Consider the following 20,940-nt stretch of genomic DNA (forward strand, 5'->3'; position numbering starts at 1 on the left):
TCTAGTTCTCACTATAATACTCAAAATGGGATACATTCAAGTAAGTTTGTTTGGAGGGATTAAACCCAAGTTTTCACCTCTCGCAGCCTAGTCTCTAACTCCAGCAGACGGTTCTTGTCAGTGTGATCTTGGTGACTCATCTTTTCCAATTGTTCTTCTAATTTTCGATTCTGGGCCTCTAACTTTCCAGCTTGTGTTTCCAAGTAGAACTTCTGTTGCCTGAGCTCTGAAATCATCTCCTCTTGGGCTTTCCTGATAGGAGAAAAGCACAAGTGACAAACCCAAAATGTCCTTTCACTGGGGTGAAGTAAGGAATAATAAACTACAAGTTTCCTGTTAAGTGAAAGAGTTAAGTTCATAGCTTAAATTCTACATCCCAACTAAAAAAAAAAACAACAAACCACATCAACTCTCTATTCCTGTCTGCAAAAGATCCATGTACTAGTGTATTCATCAACATATGCCCAGAGCACTAAAATTCCATGTTTGCAAGTTGTACAGAAAAATTAATCTTATACACAGTAATCTACAACAATATTTAAGCTACAGTTCATTCTTCTCATTTCACCAATTCCTTGTTACATGTTTTTCTATACAGGAAAAATAAATGCCAAGAATAGTTGCTTTCACACAATATATTTCCATGAGATAAGAGAAATCCTATGGTTTAGGGGGGTAGTGTGTTGTGGGTTGTTTTGTTGGTTTTTTTTAAGTTGTAATGGACCTAGAACTTGACCTACGTTGAAGCGAAGCTTTGTTGTCTCTGATCAAAGTCTTAATCTACAAAGTGAACAAAAACAATTACTTGTGCTCATAAGAATTTTGATTAATTATTACCATAAGAATTTGAAATGGATATCTTCATTTAAAAAAAAAAAAAAAAAGAAGGAAAAAAAGGTCTTTCTACATTATTTACAATTCCTGGAATCATTTTATCATGCATTGGAAAATTCTGCATCATAGTGTGCTTTCTACTTAGAAGTCTCACAAAGCTCTACATAGATTAATGAATTAATATTTTAAGAAGTTCACTGTGAGATAAGCTGTTATTAATCCTATCCCAGAGAAATTATGTGGGTTACCCAAGATCAAATAAGAAGACTTAACAAAACTAAAAATAGAACTTAAGTCTTCTGACTCACATTTCTGTGCATTGCACACAAAACCACCCTTCAGCCTTTCTCTTTTTTTAATTTACCTCTACAGATTATTGCCAGCCAGAACTGCCAAATGGTGGTGTTATTTCACTTCCTACTGTTTACTGGGCTATCTTCTCAGGAACCTGATAATCATTAGTTTCCTCAGATACTGATGGAACAAAAGCCAGCAGAGTTCCCCTCTCTTCTGAGGCATTTAATCACTAGTTCTCCTCTTCAAACATGCTCAGATTAGCTGTAGCTTTTGTTGATTCAAAATACAGTCCAACAACAGATTTATACATTTTCACGACCACAATTCACAAAATAAGCACAAAATCATTAGCTATCTGCATGCATAATAAAGCAATTTTCTCTTAAAATGCTGTTAATTCTGCACTATCTTCTACCAATCCTGCAAAATTATGTTACTTGACAATATGTCTCCCAATGATCTATTCTAAGTTGTATGTTAAAACATTATTATATTTTTTTCTTGTTTTCTATGGATCTCCAGTCAAGTGTCCTGCTCTCAGAGGATGCATCTAGCTCAGCTAAGTTCTTACACTCAGTTCAGCACCAATGACTGTGACACTAGACCTTGCATATGCTTCCCAGGTATACATTGAGACAATACTTGTGTTTTATTTCAGACTGAAGGTAAGTTATGGTTTTTGCTGCCTCAACAAACTTCCTGGGTGATTAACTGGAGGTCGTCTGGAGCATAAAGCAACACAATTAAATTTCTCAGTTATTTCTGTGAATGTTTTTGGCTGCTCAGGCTAAAATAACTTGCCAGGTATTTGAAATACAACAAAAGTTGGAGCCATTACATATCTGGAGGCATAATTACCACTGAAAAGGAAAAAAAACAAAGCAACCCTGTGCCAAAATTCATCCTTGCTTGATTCTATTCAATATTATAGATGAATCTATCCAAGCGCTTCCCACAGAGACACTACCTGACATTACATCCAGCAGTTGACGGACACGGAAAACCTTTCTGCAGACAGCCAAAGTTGATGAATCTTTTACCTCAGTAAGAGCATATACTACTTTAGCCCTACCTTGCAGGACATATCAAACAATCCGCACTTTTGCCTATACTTGAAGTAGAAGAATGCCTTTAAGTCATTTATGAAGGAAAATCATCTTTATAAAGACAAGGAATCTCAGCTAAAATCCAAAGCAAAATAAAGTTTCAGGCAGACAAAAAGATCTGACACAGATTTCCTCTGTGTTTAATAAATAAGAATTCACCACAAGAACAATTGCTCATTACACAGTGATTCAAGATGACATTAGATCTTGACCAGCAGCATACCCCAAAAAACACTGAACTGACTGTTACACCAGTCATGGTGAGAAATAAAGACAGGCTGAAGCCAAGAAGGCAATAGAGATATATGCAAGTGCTATCTAGGTTAGGAAGAAAACAAAATGAATTGAAGCAGCATTCTGAAGCTGAAGCTGGGGTATCTCCCACTTCACATTACTTCTGCCCATTTCAGTAACAAAATATCTCACTCTTGCAATTGGCAATTCAAAAACATGCAGAAAAACTCTCGCCTTAAAAACCTAGTTTTCTTACTTGTCTTTTCACCCATCAGGGCAGGATGGAATGTTTGTGAAAGAAAGGTGTTTAATGTTTTCAATTTCAACATCATGTAACTGTCACAGGAACCAAGGAAAATATAAATCTATTAGCAATATGTATGTTCAAAAAAGGAATATATGCTTCTCCAGGCGTATTTTAGTCATTAAAATCACTAGTATTCATTTAACATATTTGGTAAACCTGCACAAAGCACAGCCTTAGGAAACGCTCCAAAGTAAACATTGTAATACAAACCAATTTTCCTAGTCATGTTTGAGGAAACACAAAATACGCAGTGAACCACAACTATTTGAAGAACAAGCGTATTTTTGCATCACTGAAAAACAAGCAGGGAGAACAGCATGCCTGCAAAAAAGAACCACTTTTACATTAAGAGAACAGATCTTACTGAGAACTGTTCAGCAGTGACCAGTATTGATAAGAGTTGCTATACTTACATGTTCCTCTGGGTAAAAAGGCTGCTATTTGCTGCCAGTTTATTGGCTTCAGACAATTCCACTATTCTCTGCTCCAATGACCTAATCTTCGAATCCATTGCATTGATCATCTGAAACAGAGCAATGTGCCTTTGAGACTGTGCAATAGAAATTATTATAAAAACAATGTTTAAAAAAGTCTGAACTTTTTCCAGAAACAAAAAGAAGTAAAAGAAAACCAATCAAATCATCAAAAGAGCATCACAGATGCAATTACTGGAGCTATTTACAACTGCTTTCTACTGCTTTAATATTAGGAGAAAGCAACCATTATATTATCAATGCACAAAATGATGGGTACACAGCAAGCTACATGGCTACTCTTAAGGAAATATTCTTGAAGATACCTTGAATTAAAAAACCATGTCTTTTAAAAGCAGTATTAATCAGTGGATTTCCTTCAAAACAGCTCAGCAGCACTACAAAGTCTCAAAAAAGATTATCTTGCTTGAAATCAGAGTCTCAGAAAGCCACTCTTAAAATGCAACTACACAATTCAACTATACATACCGCCTTCTGTTCAGCCAGGACTTTACATTTCTCACGTGCTTCTTCTTCATGTCTTCTGAGCATATTCTCAAGTGCTTCCTTATCTGCAAGATCTTTCTTCATCTGATTTTCCAACACCTAAATGAAGACATTTCTTTTGTCTAAATTATATCTGTTTCACTGGGCAAAGGGCAAGCAGAAAGAAAATCATCAAGAAAGATAGAATATTTTTTTTAAGCAATTGATCATATCTCAAGCAAAATTAAACCCAAGATGCAATTGCATGAAATCCATGGAAGAGCAAACTCCAAAAAAGAGCATTCCCTCAGTTATCTCTGAAGACTGCATTTAATGATGGAATTTTATGAACACATGGAGATACTATAGATTTTTTTAATTATTATTTTAAGTGATATAAACTGTGTTCAAGAAATATTCCAGACTAATGCAACAGGAAACAGAAAAACCCTATACCCCGATATGCATAGTAGAGGAAGTAAGGAAGTGCACATCCTTTGGCTGCCCTACCAATATGGCTCAGAAGTAATCTGTAAGTTCTGTAAGTATGCATGAGCAACTGAGACCCCATGAATTCTTCAAGTCGGAGACACCAAATGAAACAGCTAAATAAAAGACTTCTTTCTGTGGCACAAATACCTATCATTAGGAACAGGACTCAAGTAACCAATTGTTACATTTTTTTAAAAATGCATGTTATGTATGCTTGTCCAGAGCTTTAAACTAGCTGTTAAACTGAAGGTCATTTCCTTCAAAGACAAGTTTTCAAAGGCACAAAGTCTGGACACCACAGGATATTTTTTACTGTTCCAGTTACAAACATTCCATGTCCTCTTTCATCCTCTTGAACCTTTTTCATCTAGTTTCCTGATTCCTCCCACTAAACCCCGTATCATATGTCCCTGTAATACACTGGCTCTCTTTTTCTTTTAATTCTTTTTCCAATCCCTATCCTCTTTTCCAGTTTTTGTGTCACCACTTCTCCTTTCCCAACATCTACCTCTGATCTTCCTGCTTTCAATCACTCTCCTCTCATTACTGATTACCATATGCTCTGGTCTGCCAGGAAACCTTCTTACTTCTCTCTTTTTCCTTCATATTTCTCCCATAGAAATTCCTTCTCTCCTCTTAAATTCTACAGCCTCTCACATTTAAGCCGAAATGTAGAGTTAAAGTCCTAGGTAAACACACTAGATAAAGATTGCTGAAAACAGATTATGCTTAGTAGAAACAAAGATTCTTACAAAATGCATTTACTGGCTGACATACTGCAAGTTCTTTAGAAAAATCCTTAGCCAGTGCACATACTCCTATTTCACAATTTGTTTTTCCTAATTTTAGATGGTGTCTATGATTCTATTTCCAACTGTTTGTTAGAGTCTTATGCTACCCTGGAAAAGACAAAAACAAAGTGGGTGGTTTCTGTGGCTCCTTGGCAGATGTTACAGCTCCAAGAAGATGGAATTTCAAGAAACGCTCTAGTATTTGCTGAATTTAAAACTTGCAGGTAGGCTGTGTGAATACTCTTAGAAAATCATCCGTAGGAACTGAAAGCTTTTTCAGGATGTGAGACCCAATAGCATTAAGTAAGTATTATTTAGTCAGCAACAGTCAAATTACAATCAACAACTGCCTTCCTATAGTTCCGACTTCAAATGCCACCTGTTTCAATGCAGTGCTAAAGACAGATAAGGTACAATGGCATGGACTGGAAGAAAAACTTATTCGGATTCCACTAAGCTCTCTGAACATTTCAGTAGTGGTAAGCAAGAAGGCAACTCATAAGACAAAGCAATCAGAGCCTAAAGGCAACTGTTTTTCCCTGAACTCATTCTACCCACAAAAGCTTGTAGGAAGATAATAAGAAGATATTTTTACTTTGAGTTTTTCCTCATAGAATTGTTCCTTCTGTTTCAGCTGCAACTCCAGATGTTGTGCTGCGATCTGAGCCTCGCGATGCTTTTCTTCCAGCTCCTAAAAGCAGCAGATTCATATTCAGACACAAAGAAATAGTAGGTGCTCTGTGTGTGTGTTACACAGGTATCAAACATTCATTCATTCTCTTAAGGCTTCACATAATAAAAATCCCAAGGCCAGGGCTGTCATAGTAAAAAAAAATTATGAGAGCTGCACACTATCAGTTTTAAACTTTGCATGTTGCTGCTGACCCATCTACTGTAGAGCAGATATACTGCTAAAGACAGAGACTTCTACTTTCACAGTAAGAATCTCCATTTCCCAGTAAAATATTCCCAAGGATGGGCCAAGGATGTTTTGTGAAAACAAGCAGTTATAAACACTTTATAGCTGCAGTGGCATCACAGGAAGTTCAAATCTATTTTTAACAAGGTCTCTCACTTGTTTTCTCACAGAAGACCTCAATAATGGGGCACGGCTGTCTATGCTGTTCATTCTACATTCACAGAGTGGGAATAATATTTACTTTGCTATATTTCTTAGACAAATTTTGTCAGAATAACTATTTATAAATTGCTTGGAAACTGAAAAGTGCAGGATGCAATATATATGGTAGAACATACCAGAATGTTTTTAACCTCTTTACTTCACATCAGATAGTTTGAGCCATGCACAGGAAGGACTTAAATAAATTTGTATCTTAGAAGTTAGCTAGTTCTGCTGTCAGACTATATTATTCAGGATATACCTATAATCACCTTTCAACAGGACACCTCGCAAGAGTTGAGCTTAGAACTTTATGCTCATTCATTGTCATATTTGCCATTCCAACAATTTCCTTAGAACAAGAGGCAGACTCAGGTCTGTCATTCACTACTGCTGTATTGACAGGTGCATAAACAAGTTCAGGTTTTGGGATGCATCCAGGTCTCCTGTCTGCCTTCATTACTGCATAGCACAGGAAAATTTTCTGATATTTCTACTTTAACTCTTTTCATATTCTTTCTTCTAATCTTCCTCATCTTGAAAACATACAAAGACTTTTTTGCTCCAGTAATTGCAATAGACCTCTTTTTCCAGAACGAAGAATCAAAGAGGAGGTTCACCAAAAGTAGGTCATCTACAGTGCCTAGTACCCGACACTTCTGCAAGGAATGGAGATTGCTGCTTTTTGCAATTGAAATATGTCTCCCAGCAACAAGAGGGACAACTCACCTCCCCCAGAAGCCCACGTGTTTCAGGTCCTGGCAGAGAATCTGACAACCGGATCAGCAGCAGCTTCAAAGCTACCAGCATCAGACTGCTCATATTGTAGCAGAAGCTTCACCAGTTTCTGCAGTGGCACGTAACAGCCAATGTGGGCTTAAAAAGGTAATCTCTTACCATTCCAGTTCTCGCTTACTATTCTCTATGCAGTGCTAACTTTGTTATTAGCAACATAGCAATGATCTACACTTTCAAGCAGTAATAAGTATCTTCTCTAACTTATTTCTTACTTCTTATTCAATTCTCTACAGGCAAATCAGCAGGTACTTCTCAGGTACGGCTAGATGAGTGTACATGAAACCAATGCCTTTATTCAACAATTTCCACCTTATTCTATGCAATTCTGTATCTTCAGCTCCCTTCCTACCTTTCTATATCAGGAAAAGTCAAAAGTGTTTGAAGAGATCAACTTGAGGGAACGAATGGCGTAGAAGTGGAGGAAAAAAGAAAACTATTACTCTGTGCTCCCAGATCAGAGCTGCGAGGGACTAGGAAAGACTCTGTAGGATTTCTTCTTCAATGCCTGTTTGACTTTTTTATAAAATACCTCTGTCTGTCTCCAACATTCTGTCAGAAATCCATGGAAACTACCTATAAGAAGAGTTAAACATATCCTATGGTGTAAAACAATTAGTCGATATTTCTGCATTCCCTTCCAGTTTTTCCTCCACAGAGAACGTAATCAAAACCAAGGAACAATCCCCAAATATACACAAGAGGCTTATGAAACAATTCAAAGTTTTACACTACTTCTAAACATAAAGTTGGCTCTGTGCCCAGCAAAACCATAGTCTCCCACTTACCATGCACTCATGTTATCAAAACAATTTGAAAGAAACAGCACTACTAAAGAACTGAATCTACCTTTTCCTGAGAGCGCCCAGGCGTCTGATGCTGAAGTCTACACATGCAGCTATTACCCAGAACAAGTACGGGTCATCTGTTGACTCCAAATACAGTTATTTATACATTTCCATTTGGCCTTCCTCAGGTGTGTCTATGCTCAGGATTGCTACCAATAAAAAGTAACCTTTTTTCCCTTATCATATTGGCAACACAGAAACACAACTCATGAGAAACACAAAATTAATTTAATTATTCCACTATAAAATTATGCTTCCTATCCCAGCGAAGTAAAAGTATTAGAAACACCCTCTGCTTGGTTCACTGTAGACTGACATACCAACTCGCTATAGAGATTTAATATGTTTAACAAGGAGAGAAACAAGAAACTGCCAGAGAAGTTATGTGGGTGAAAATGGATTCCTGACAAATATTATCTTTGGAGATGAACAGTTTAGATGACTAATTTCTCTCTGCTTCAAAACGTAAGCATTTGAAGTAGATCTGACCTCTAAATTTCTTTGCAATTTAGTTTAAAAGCTAGATATCGATGTTTTTATTGTTGCAGTATCCTGTACTGAGAATGTTTTACTTCTGAAGCAATTATTAGGTAATTAATTTAAATGTTACTAAGTTGACTTAAAAGTGCTCCCACTGAGACAACTAGAATTTTAAAGTAGTATTAAGACTAAAGGTACATATCTTTATCAATGATCTGGACGAGGGGATCGAGTGCTCCCTCAGTCAGTTTGCAGATGACACCAAGTTGGGCGGGAGTGTTGATCTGCTGGAGGGTAGGAAGGCTCTGCAGAGGGACCTGGACAGGCTGGATCGATGGGCCGAGGCCAACTGTATGAGATTCAACAAGGCCACGTGCCGGGTCCTGCACTTCGGCCACAACAACCCCAGGCAACGCTACAGGCTTGGGGAAGAGTGGCTGGAAAGTGCCCGGAGGAAAAGGACCTGGGGGTGCTGGTCGACAGCCGGCTGAACATGAGCCGGCAGTGTGCCCAGGTGGCCAAGGCGGCCAGTGGCATCCTGGCCTGTATCAGAAATGGTGTGGCCAGCAGGAGCAGGGATGTGGTTGTGCCCCTGTACTGGGCACTGGTGAGGCCGCACCTCGAATCCTGTGTTCAGTTCTGGGCCCCTCACTACAAGAAGGACATGGAGGTGCTGAAGCGTGTCCAGAGGAGGGCAACGAAGCTGGTGAAGGGCCTGGAGCACAAGTCTGATGGGGAGCGGCTGAGGGAACTGGGGTTGTTTAGCCTGGAGAAGAGGAGGCTGAGGGGAGACCTCATCGCGCTCTACAACTACCTGAAGGGAGGTTGTAGCGAGGTGGGGTCGGTCTCTTCTCCCAAGTAACCAGTGATAGGACGAGAGGAAATGGCCTCAAAGTTGCTCCAGGGGAGGTTTAGATTGGAAATTAGGAAAAATTTCTTCACCGAAAGGGTTGTCAAGCCTTGGAACAGGCTGCCCAGGGAAGTGGTTGAGTCACCATCCCTGGGGGTATTTAAAAGACATGTAGATGAGGCGCTTAGGGACATGGTTTAGTGGGCGTGGTGTGTTGAGTTGATGGTTGGACTCGATGATCTTAGAGGTCTTTTCCAACCTTAACGATTCTGTGATTCTCTGATACAGAAGTGAGTTTGTAACTAAAGGTGCAAATAGAATTTGAGCACTTAAGCTTTCTCCAGTATGACTGGTACAAGAAACAGACCCCTTTATTCAACAATTTCCACCTTATTCAATGCAATTCTATGTCTTCCATTCCTTTCCTACCCCTTTCTTACAAACTCTTACCCTTTATCTTTCATTTTCACCTCTGCTCACCAGAATTTTTTCTGCCATCTGTTGAATCTGTTGAGATTTAGTTTGAATATCTTCCTTTAGACGGTTTTCTCTTCGTTCCACAGTCTCTAATCTCTTCACTTGATTCTCCAGAGAATGGCGCCGTTCCTGTAGAGCAATTATTAACTGCCATTTAGGCTAACCAACTCTGCATTATCATAAAGCAATAAGTAGTTTCTAGAAAAAATCAGCTGAAGCAGTCAATGTATGGTTTTCTTTTGTATTTGAAATCCTCACCATGCCTCAAATCCCTTATGCTAACCACATGTCCTTATTGACTCCTCACTGAAAATAAAAAGCCTCTTGGTTTTCTTCAAAGAAATATATGCTTTTTAATTAAAAACGGATTAATGTCTAACATAACTTTCCCATGAATTGTTACTACAGGAATAAAGCTGTCCACCGTCATCCAGATGAGGGTTCCTAAACTGAGACACATCCCAATAACTAATTTACTCTAGATAGACATCCTCCACTCACCTCTGCTTCAAGCAATTTCTTCTTCATGCTTTCATTAGAATCTTCCCGATTCTGCAGTTTCTCTAACTCCTTCTCAGCTCTCTCCTTTGCTTGACGGATATTCTGAAGAAGTTCAGTTGCCTCTGAACTAGCTTTCACAGCCTAAAGGTCCAAGGAGGTGTGGGGGGGGAAGGTATTATAAGAAAAACACACACACACAAACTTGGTATGTGAAAAGTTCATAACCACAAGATGGTCAACATTCGGAATAAAATTGCTACAGAACTTCGGCCTAGCAGTCTAAAATTAAGACAACCTACAAACACGTGCAGGAACCAAAATTCTAACTTCTGTTACATAATTCTTTTACATAATTTACGTTTCACAAAAACCTGAAAATCCAGGAGATCTACATGTTTGTCTTGCTGCACTGCAAGTTTCTAATTGTCTCTATGTACTGAAAGTAAAGTCTACCCCCAAATTCTGCTCAAGTTCTTGGAAAGAACTCACAAAATATTCTTACTACAACACTAGGAGAATAACCTGTTGGCCTACAGATAATTCCTTAGAATTAATGAACGGAGAAAAGAGGAGTGGGGATTAAAACATGACTGATTTGAAATATTAGAACTACTATCTCCAAATAGTTTTGGCCTCCTGTTCAATATTCTAGATCACTAACCCTTGAAAAAGCCCTCTCTCAGCAGGTGCCAAGTTTGAAAAGCTCTCTCAGTGGATTATTATGACAACCCCTTTCTTTTCTCCTGAAAGATCCCAGTAAGAGAAGTTCCCCTACTGTTCTTACAGTGCCTTCTTAAGTGACAGACTGACCACAACTGCAAACATTAGATATTATGTACTTCCTTCACCTTACATTGCCAAGGTATTTTAATTCTGTTGTGAACCCTTATCATTCAACATTTTTTCTGTGAATAACTGAACTGGAAAGTGATTTTGCAATTAAAACAGAGTATACTGGGAGACTAAACCAAGTCCAACATGTATTTTACTAGTGAGCTAAAAACACCTGAACCCTGTCTTCAGAAGCAAGGGACCAGTGCATTGCATACAGCGTACCCAAAGTGGCCTTTTAAATTACAATTTCTGTACACTACTCCAGTTCTGACTCAGCTTCATTTGTAAAAATAAACACTGTTGACATGTCTCAAGAGCCGAAAGCATATTGAGAACACCAATGATTTCAGATACCAGTTCCCACCCCCTTTTTCTTATCATCCCCCATGCTATGACTAATTTTATTTTTGAGGATAAAACAAAGCGCATCCCTCCTCTGCATTAAGGTTTCACTGGAAAATCTTGTGGAAAATTCACTTTCACCACCCAGACATTACCTTTGTCAGCTTTTCCTGCAGCTCCTGGATTTTGGCCTGCTGCTCTGTGTTGATCTACAGTTAAATAAAAAGATGGGGGGAAAGAACGTTGTAAAACCAAAAAGGAAAAAATACTCTCTACTTACGATACCATATTTATTTTAATTCACTTCTCAAAAATCTTTGTTTCTCCCTATAAATTCCAACACACCAAAATGTTCCTTAGCAAATCTACTCCCATTTTACTAACTTCTGGTTGATTTCCTATTTTGGTCACCAAGTAGATTGTTCAGTGTGAGAATACTCAGAATTCTTTTTATTTTTCATTTGCTATTTTTATTCATAAAGAAAACCCTTATGTATCACTAACCTAACTCCAAACTCAAATTACACATAATGGCCTGTCTTTGCCTAGCTTCTGAACACAATCCATTAAGAACAGGATATCCAGACATAGTTTTATATCAAATCAGAAAGAACAGTGAATTGCACCAAGAAAAAGATTTAAAAAAAAAAAAAAAATAGGGAGGGATGGGAGGCTGTGCATGCCATTGACTAGCCAAAGACACTTCTGGTTTCTGTACATAATATGAAAGACCCAGGAAGCAAACTCCAGGACACTGAAGTAGCATACCTTCTCCAATTTGGAATACAACTCTCCTGCTTCATTTTTTCCTTGATCTTTAACCTGTAACTTAAATATAAAATATATAAAAGTCTCAGGAAAAGTTGTAGTACACTGGTCTTCTATCCAGTCATCACCTCACGCAATTTAAACACAAGCAGTTACACAAAGTATAAATTACATTATTTCGAGTGTACAACTGAAAGACATTTTGTATTGGTGCAAACCACGCTAATCTTTAGAGGACACACACACAAGTTGTACGTGTGTGTGTAAAACAGCACTAGAAATTCAAGCAAGCATCAGCCCCCTCTCCCATGAAGCCTAAACTACCTTTTGCAATTTGTTGTGACATTCAGCAGCTTTACGTTTGAATTCTTCAGCTGCCAGTCGGGACTCTCTCAACTCCGATTCATAAAGATCACTACGCCTGCGAGCTGAAATAAGATCCTCTTCTAATTGATTCATCATCAACCTCATTTCTTCTACTTGAGCTTGATATTCCTGTAGTTGTGGTGAAAAGGAAGGAAAAGGTATTACATTTTAGAGGCAACAGGGGAAATACTCGGAGCAGCAAATCCCAGAATACTGATTGCAGGCAAGAGGCACATTTAAGAATATGTGGAAGAAAAGTAAAGTACAAAATAAAACAATAGGAGCTAAATAAAATAACATATCCATGGTGTTCTGGTTTGAGTCTTGCCATTTTCAAGTCAATAGTCATAAAAGTCAAAACATTGACTTTTTGAGAGTGGCTTCACTGCAGAAACACAAACATACATCTACAAACAAATGATAAAAATTACTTACATTTCTAATTTCTGAAACAGAAATGTGCCTTTGAGTTGATGTCTCTACTAAATGCCCAGATGCTCCCTCAAGATATATTTTCTCAGGCTGATAACATGACAATTACCACAGATCTGCACAGCTTGGGTAAAAGGAAAGAAGGAGAAGTAGAGGGGTAGCATACTGTGGCTTCTAGCCGTCAGTTATCTTCTCTTGACAGAGTTAAAACGGATCATATTGCTCTGTATGGGAGACAACCTAAAATCAAATATTAACTTAGAAAAACTGTCTAAAAATGACGTTGCCCATTAAAGATATTTGCCTATATAGGCAGAAATAATGATTGCCCTTGCAGGACACCACAAGATAGGGCACTTGGATGGGGAAGGTGGGAGAAGAAAAGAACATTTGAATCGACTGTCTCAGTGAGAATGGGTACTCAAACTGAGACTAGCTCGTGAGATTGCTTCTCGTATCTTTACTGGACAAAAAGAATTTAATTATGTTTATTTAGCATTTACTAAGTCCTGTAAGAATACATTTTATAAAATTACTCTAAAAAAAAACCAAACCACCCCCAAACCAAAAACAAAGTATTTTTTATGAAGCTGAGAACAAGTGCACATCAAGAGCTAGGAAAAAAGATTATGAAGGACTGACAGTGGGGGAGTCTATCTTTCTTTCCATTTTAATATCTTACAATACGCCTGACTACCCCCATATTCAAAAGAGTAACTGTCTCATGACAAAATCAGGTTTGTCATCACTCCTTCCAGACAGCCAGCTGACTTTAGTTAGACCAGTGCTTGCATGAACACTGACCCTAATGTCAGCCTGTGATTCTCTAGCAAATGGAGAGCTTATGCAGATATTTAAAGAAGCTGGGCCTTTAACAGACTGCTTTACTATCCATTACGGGGAGCATGGCAGAATGGCTCTTTGGTTTGTAATCCCCAAATTGGTCCTCCAGTTTGTAAGGCAGACAGGGGATCTACCCTTTCCAGTTAGTCTCTCTATAGATAATCTTATTTTGTGGCTGGAAAGAATTAGAGTCTTTTTATAATAAGTGAGCATACATTAACTCAAATATTCATTTCATATAAACACATTTGTGAATATAAAAGGCAGAATGGTTTGAAGGAATAAATGTTCTGCTCAGAAATCATAATTTGTTAAGACTTCCTAAAACACTCAGCTTTTATATGAGCAAACACTTGACCAAAGAATTATAGGTATGACTAAAGTTGCCACTTTAGTTGCCACACTGAAAATGAGTGTTTGGGAAGGGAGGAGAATGGGGAGGGAGAAAAGAAGGAAGAAGAGGAGATCATTAGTAATATTTCAGTTTTTCTTGTTTCTTGACATTTGCAAGACTATCTTTGAATAAATCTCATGGTCAGGTCAGAGGAACAGGCCGCATCACTCAAGGCGACACAGAACAATACTTCTTGCATAAGCATTGGTCATAGTTTAAAAACTATCAAGATGTGCTTAAGCACATATTAATGGACAGACAAAGCTCAGGGCATATACCTGAAGAAAATCACATCAGGGTAGCTGCATACAAATGAGTGGGCCTTTCAAAAAATAGAGATTCTGATTTGTTGCAAGTTCATCCATCCACATGGGTCTTCATCAAGTGAAGACCAGGACACAGGTTTAGTTAAAAAAAAACAAAACGAAACAAAAAACCAAACACACACCCCAAACAAAAAAACAACCACAAACCCACCAAGCTCTTCTATTCAAGTATCTAGGGTTAAGTCGAACCTACAGTCTTGCCCTGAAAATACCAAATGCCTAATTGTTGGTTTTTGAAGATTCCGATTTGCTGTTAATTTTACTCGTTCTTTCTCAAGCTTCAGGTTTTCAACAGCGAAACTCTAAGGGACTCTTCCATCTCACCTCCCAGTTCCCCCTGACTTAAAAATAATGATCCAAATCTTTAATGGCTATGATCCACCTGCTGGCATGAGTCAGCAAAAACATCTCTGCATATTTTGTTGCGGTGTTCTTGCACATGAGTTTCAGATAGCTCAGAAGACCACCCCAGATATGAAAGTCTGCAGGCTATTACAAATTCATTTGTTGACCTAAGCAGCGTTTTTATGTCATCGTGAATCTTCGCAAGCCAACTTAAAAGATTCTGGGACAAAATATTTGATTAAAAATTACTTGCATTATTCTTCCTCTGTTACATGCGTCTGTACTGCCTAAGAATCTATCGATATTTATCATCCCCAAAAATGTTCCACATTTCAATATTTAAAGCAACTTTGCTAGCAAAGCACCAGAACACAGAGTAATGAGCTTTAGATCCCTTCTATTACATAAAACAACCATCCAGAAGAATGCTGTAGAAGTCTATGGAGGCCTGCTACATCCAGAGGGTTGTTTTTGCATTTCATTACTTTTTACATAAGAGCTGCTCATGTCTGGAGAATTATTACCAAGGTTTCAGCACTTCCTTGTCTCAAACACTATGAAATAAGTCAGTTAATGTTTGTGAAGTGCTTTGAAGATGAAAACCAACAGATAATTGCAAAGAATTGTTTGAATGCCATAGCAAATTTCAATTTCTTTTTCTCAATATAATATGTTGCTATTAATTCATAAAATTGAATGGGTTCTGTCTTGTAGACCATTTGAAATCCTAAAAATGTCCACATTTGTCACCATATTTTCATTTAACTTTGACTTTTTTTTTCCTTATGAACAACTGAATGGATTAATGAATTTTCAACATTGTTCTGGTGGAAAAAAATTATGAACATCTACTTTGCAAATAGATTAAATTAGGAAAAGAACAGTTAGGCAACACAGATTCTATTTTGAAAGACTATTAAGCATTTTAAATGGCCAGATAAGAAAGAAGAAAAAAAACCAACACAAAATTAAGGCTAGCTCAGTTCTCTGCCAGGTGAAGATTCATGAACTTGTTGTGAAATTTGTATAGCTTCACCATTTAAAATGGAGAGTTCATTTCTAATGCAGCATATTACTAAAGCATTGCAACTTTCTCCTAAGCTGATTTCATAGACAAAGTACTTTCAGGACTAGGAAAAGAAAAACCTGAAGTCTGGAGGTTGTGCTTACTTGCAACATACACAAAGGTGTACTTCCCATTTTGTTTAAGAAACCATGTGAAAACACACAGATTGGGAGTCATCACAGCCTACCAGCGTAAAACGTAATCCTGGCAACTGAGCTAGAATATGCCAAGAATGCCTGTTTGTAGATAGCCACTCTGCTCCCCGAAAAAGCAGGTATACCTGTTCTTTGATCTCTTGCAGTTTTCGGCTTTGCTCTCTGATATCATGAAGTAGCTGTAGTGCCTTATCATCTTCCTGAGACACTTCCATCCGTGCCTGCTCCAGGCTTCGCTTTAAGCTCTGCAGAAAGCAAAATGTTCAATACATAGTCTTTGGTTTTTCAGATGGCTGTATAATAAAGACCTTTAGCTATACAAATGCCTCCTTGACAGCATTCAGGCATCACAAAAAATCAAGGCACCAATGATGGAACCCTAAAGAAATTCATGGCCAGTGCTGCTTCTATTTGGATAGAAGCAGCCCATTTTACAAACACTGTTTACTACACTGAAATCTTAGTTCAAATCTCTACTTCCTCACATCAGGTTTAGAGACAAAAATCAAACGGAGATCACAAAAGGCATCCATTATTGACATCATTTATCTATATTTTATCTAGCGCTATTAATTCACAACCTAGATGCAATCCTTCAACTTCATGCTACTAACAAGCCTATTCATTTTTCTTGTTGCTGTTAAGTGAGTTAAATCCTTTAATCATCGTTAAACTTCTACAAAGAACAGAAGAGCTGCTTCTGTATCTCACCACATACCTTACCTGCAAATTTTGACAGACCAGTGGTTCTCCTATCAACTGTATATTATTCTTCAACAGAAAGACACAAACTTCATTTTATTTTTTAGTAGCACCTGGTATAGGAAAATCACTCAGCCCAGTTTTAAGATATGCTTCCCAACAAACCAATCCATCAGAAATACTTTTCAATTCTCTGAAACAGAGTATTATCTGGATTTTTGTTCTTGGTACAAGAGAGGAAACAGAATATTATATCCAACTGAAAATACACAGACGATTAACTAGAATGAAAATATCCTCACTGGAATCTTGCCAGGACAACTGGGCAGACATTCCAGCTGCCATGAAAAATGCCAAATGATCTTTGAAGATACATTTTTAAGGCCTCATTTTTATATTCTATCTGAAAAATAGCACCTGTCCAAGCATCATCCCTGACATTATGCTGGGGAACTGGATCAGTCTGAACTCAGAATACCACAGATGGAGGCAACACCATTGTTTCCTAATCCTCTTATTTGTCCTTGAAGATTTCTGTCTAGGTACTGATTAGGCCCCATCCTCTTATGGTTAAGAAACCTGCAAGAAGTCAAACCCAAGCGTGTTCTAGCACAGCCAGTAAGACAAACATCACAAATAGTTTCAGCAAGACCAGGACAGCAGTTATTCCTGTATGTTCTAAGCACATGACCATGAAACAAAGTTTGAATGAAACTATCGAGCAAGCCTCTGCAAACAATTCAGGGCTCCATATTCAACAGATATCCTCTCACATATTATTTTCTCTCCATCAAGTACCCCACTGAAACCATGATGCAAGAGAAAGGCAAAGACCACCAGATTTCAGGCCTTCAGAGCTGAAAGGACTGGTGTAAGGGCTCACACTGCATTCTGTGATATAGGTGGCCAGGTCCTGCTCCAGGAGGGATCGCTGGGTCTCGGAGGCTTTCAGTTCCACCTCCTTTTGGCTAAGTACAGCCTCCACCTCTGATACTCTCCGGTGCAACCGCGTCATTTCCTGCTCCATCTGCAATAAATATCAAGAGGTTATAAAGGGGGCTTCAAAAGCTTTCTTAACTGCTACTGTCAGAGCTCTGTTTGTAAGGAATTTGTCTCCAAGAGACTCCTAGCTATATTTCTCCAAATGGTGTTTAAATTCCGATACCATTGTCTCTGCTCCAGGAATGCACAGTTCTTCTTAAGGACAAGTAGTAAGTCTAAGTCACCCCATTCATTCAAGCTGCTTGTTCATATTCAGTCATTCTTCGAACCCCAGTTAGCAAAGAAGACACAATCATTTTTCACCTGACTTGCAGAGATGGGTCACTTTAACCTTATCCCAAATCCATGCTGGACCAGAAGATGGTTTCCCCCCATCTCCTTGTCAGGAGCAAATGGTCAAATCCAGAACAGAGCAGGGAGAAAAGTGATCGAACTCTCATAAAAGTCTCAAACAAGCAGTAAGTTTAAAAGACTCCACCGGGTTCCCTTTATTGGAGCACAGCAACCGTTATAAGATGTTCACCATAACCAGTCACTTGACAACAGTTATGTAAGTAGAAGCTGATGAGTTAGGAAGAGAACCTCAGAACAGTACTGCTGTAATTGTGCGTATGATGAAGAGGCACGGCCTGCAGGAAGAAGCAGTCGTCTGTGGCACGTTGAGAAAAGGGCTGTTTAAAATCCAGAGCCGCTTCTTGTTAAGATAAAAGTATCTAGAGCAACAGCATGGCCTAAATTCATCTCCCTTTGTATTGGACAGGAAGCCACCTCACTGAAGGAAAAGCACTTTGCCCACCATGAGTCTGGATGATCAGCAGCATCTGACAGATCCCTGGACATACAGTGGTTGCAGATTCCTGGAGCAATGGAGATGGCCAACCGCATAAATAAATACCTTGTGACACTTGTCCTGGGCGTCTTGGAGTTCTTTGCTCTTGAGAAGAAGTTTCTTTTCCATGGAGCTGACCTTGGCTGGAGAATCCACACTTGAAAAAACAGATCTAAAAGAGCAAAGCCAAACAGCACATGAATATAGGCAAAAGGTACAGAAATCTGCACTTACGCAGCCTTGGTAAAGTCATTGGGTACTTACTTATACCAGGATAAAAGAAAGGTGCAGCAATCACAGTCTAAAAGCCATCATTTCAGATCAAACATACCATAAAACCTGATGACAGTATATCATTATTAAATAATCCATGTGTACTTCCAGTTACAATATTAATATTTTCCATCATTGACTTTTATGTCAGAGTGCAAAACAATAAATCACAGCAACATTTTTACATAACTTATACGGATTTATAAAGTAACAAAAACAAAGCATAAAGTCAATGTAACCATTTGGAAAGATAACAAATTTTCAGAGAATTGCTTTTTATTTTGTACTTTATTTTTAAGCAGGTTTTAAAATTATCATCAAAGTACAAAAGCCCTAAAAACTTCAACATGTCATAATCTGCACCACAGGAAGAAGAATTTAATATCGTTAGTTGCCTTCTGTGAATCAAAATTGAAGTGAAACTTTCCTAACCCAATTCATATGATCCTTACGAACTCAATCAATATCAATATGATTAGTCACACTGCAGAACTTCAGAGTTCCACTTGTAAGTAATTTTTTTCATGAGACACAACTTAACTGTACTAGTCCAAACAATTTGACTCCAGAAACCTGGGGAAAATATTTACATGTTCTTAAGCTTTCTTTCTAATTGGGACTCAACATTTAAGAAGTTTACCATTTCTGTTAGCCTAAATTCTTTCTAGAAACCGATAGGAAGCCACTTAAAGTTTCGGAGTATATTTTTAGTGCTTTGCAGCCTTAAATATGTAATTTGCAACCAAAAAATTAAGTATACACATCAAAACATAATTTTAAAAATCACATTCTCCCTCGCATAAAATGATTCAAACTAGATATTGAAGCAGTTAACGATGGAACCAGTGTTACCTGATAGATGAAAATGCACAAGTACAATGAAGGCGCTAATAAAAGATCATACAGTCTGCCCACACATTGCTTTCTGCTTCTCCTGGCCACAGTTTGGTATGCAGCCAGTTATCCCCATGGAGAGAAATGAGCTTTGAGCAGCTCTCTGCATATAGCCATACACCCACACACAGCAGCACAGTCTCTTCTTAACACCACGGAAAGTTTGACTCCACCACCACCATTTTCTGAGAAAAATCTACTCCTTAATCCAAACAGATATGCAGGATAGTCACAAAAAAAGACACATGGATTTTTACGAAAATGCTGCAGCAACGTATCTGTATCAAAACAGATCTTCAGTACCACCACCTTAAGCAGTCATTAGGAAACACTGTTTTGATATTAGCAGGCAAACATAGCAAAATCCACCAATTCTGCCTTGAAAGGTCAAATATTAATATTTCTTCAGAAACCTGATGTGGAAAAACGTAGAAGAAAGAATCCTGCATGTCAACAATACAGATATGATCAGGACTTAATAAAAAACAAATGTTAAAAGTGAATGCTTTTGTAAAGCATCCCTTTAGTCCTGGTCCAATCAATCCGATCCATCGGATTATCATATTTAAAAATCAGTTTATAAAGCGTGTCTATACTCCTACAGAGAAAAGGCAACCATCTGAGAAAGATGCATATTAAATCCCATAACAGCTGGGTGTACAAACAAGGCTAAAAATGAATAGTTGAGAAAAGCAGTCTAAAAATACAAATTAAGCTCACATTAACTAAAAAAGACACTAAGGAATCTGCTTTAAAATGTTAATCAAATATTTGTAAATAGCTGCAAATGTGTACTGAGACAAGTCTGAAAATCTTTTTAAAATAAAAATTTAGCTTTACAGGTCTGAACTGTACTGGCTAAAGCATTTTGTTTTAATTTAGTTTTAACTTTAGCCATCACCTTTTTACTTTTATTCTTTTCAAATCTGAGACATTACCTAAGAAAACTCTAGCCAGTTCTCACAGACCTGGTTTTATTTGCTGCTTCTATTTCACCTCCCTAAAGAGGCTAATTTTATTTGGTTTTTTTGCTTATTTATTTTATTTGCTATTAAAAGAATCAGAGCCTAATATACAGGCACCATTTTGCATTTCAAAAATTTCTCTTAGGAAGGCAGCTTAAAGCTTCTATATGCACTGCAACACAGGAAGTAACAGGACAGATTCAGGCAAGAAGGTACAGAGCTCTGCAAAGACACCTTGTTCAGCCAGGAGCCATGGGATGGGACAGAGCACAGGAGGCTTGCACTGACCAAAGTTTGAATTTCATTAGGTGAC

At 38.0% G+C, this 20,940-nt stretch overlaps 1 protein-coding gene across 1 annotated transcript in view; it reads right to left on the reverse strand.

Annotated features, from left to right (window-relative positions):
- CIT (citron rho-interacting serine/threonine kinase) overlaps positions 1 to 20,940 on the reverse strand; it is a 74,484-nt gene that overhangs the window by 32,361 nt on the left and 21,183 nt on the right. The window contains exons 11-22 of the mRNA XM_075167261.1: positions 18,562 to 18,667; positions 17,548 to 17,691; positions 16,088 to 16,207; positions 12,360 to 12,530; positions 12,036 to 12,095; positions 11,423 to 11,476; positions 10,092 to 10,232; positions 9,594 to 9,719; positions 5,616 to 5,711; positions 3,741 to 3,857; positions 3,192 to 3,301; positions 78 to 252 (exon numbers count right to left, since the gene is read on the reverse strand). Of these exons, the coding sequence (XP_075023362.1) occupies positions 78 to 252; positions 3,192 to 3,301; positions 3,741 to 3,857; positions 5,616 to 5,711; positions 9,594 to 9,719; positions 10,092 to 10,232; positions 11,423 to 11,476; positions 12,036 to 12,095; positions 12,360 to 12,530; positions 16,088 to 16,207; positions 17,548 to 17,691; positions 18,562 to 18,667 (1,420 nt within the window). The remainder of the gene's footprint in view (positions 1 to 77; positions 253 to 3,191; positions 3,302 to 3,740; positions 3,858 to 5,615; positions 5,712 to 9,593; positions 9,720 to 10,091; positions 10,233 to 11,422; positions 11,477 to 12,035; positions 12,096 to 12,359; positions 12,531 to 16,087; positions 16,208 to 17,547; positions 17,692 to 18,561; positions 18,668 to 20,940) is intronic.

Source organism: Calonectris borealis, chromosome 18 (assembly GCF_964195595.1).
Source record: "Calonectris borealis chromosome 18, bCalBor7.hap1.2, whole genome shotgun sequence".
NCBI lineage: Eukaryota > Metazoa > Chordata > Aves > Procellariiformes > Procellariidae > Calonectris > Calonectris borealis.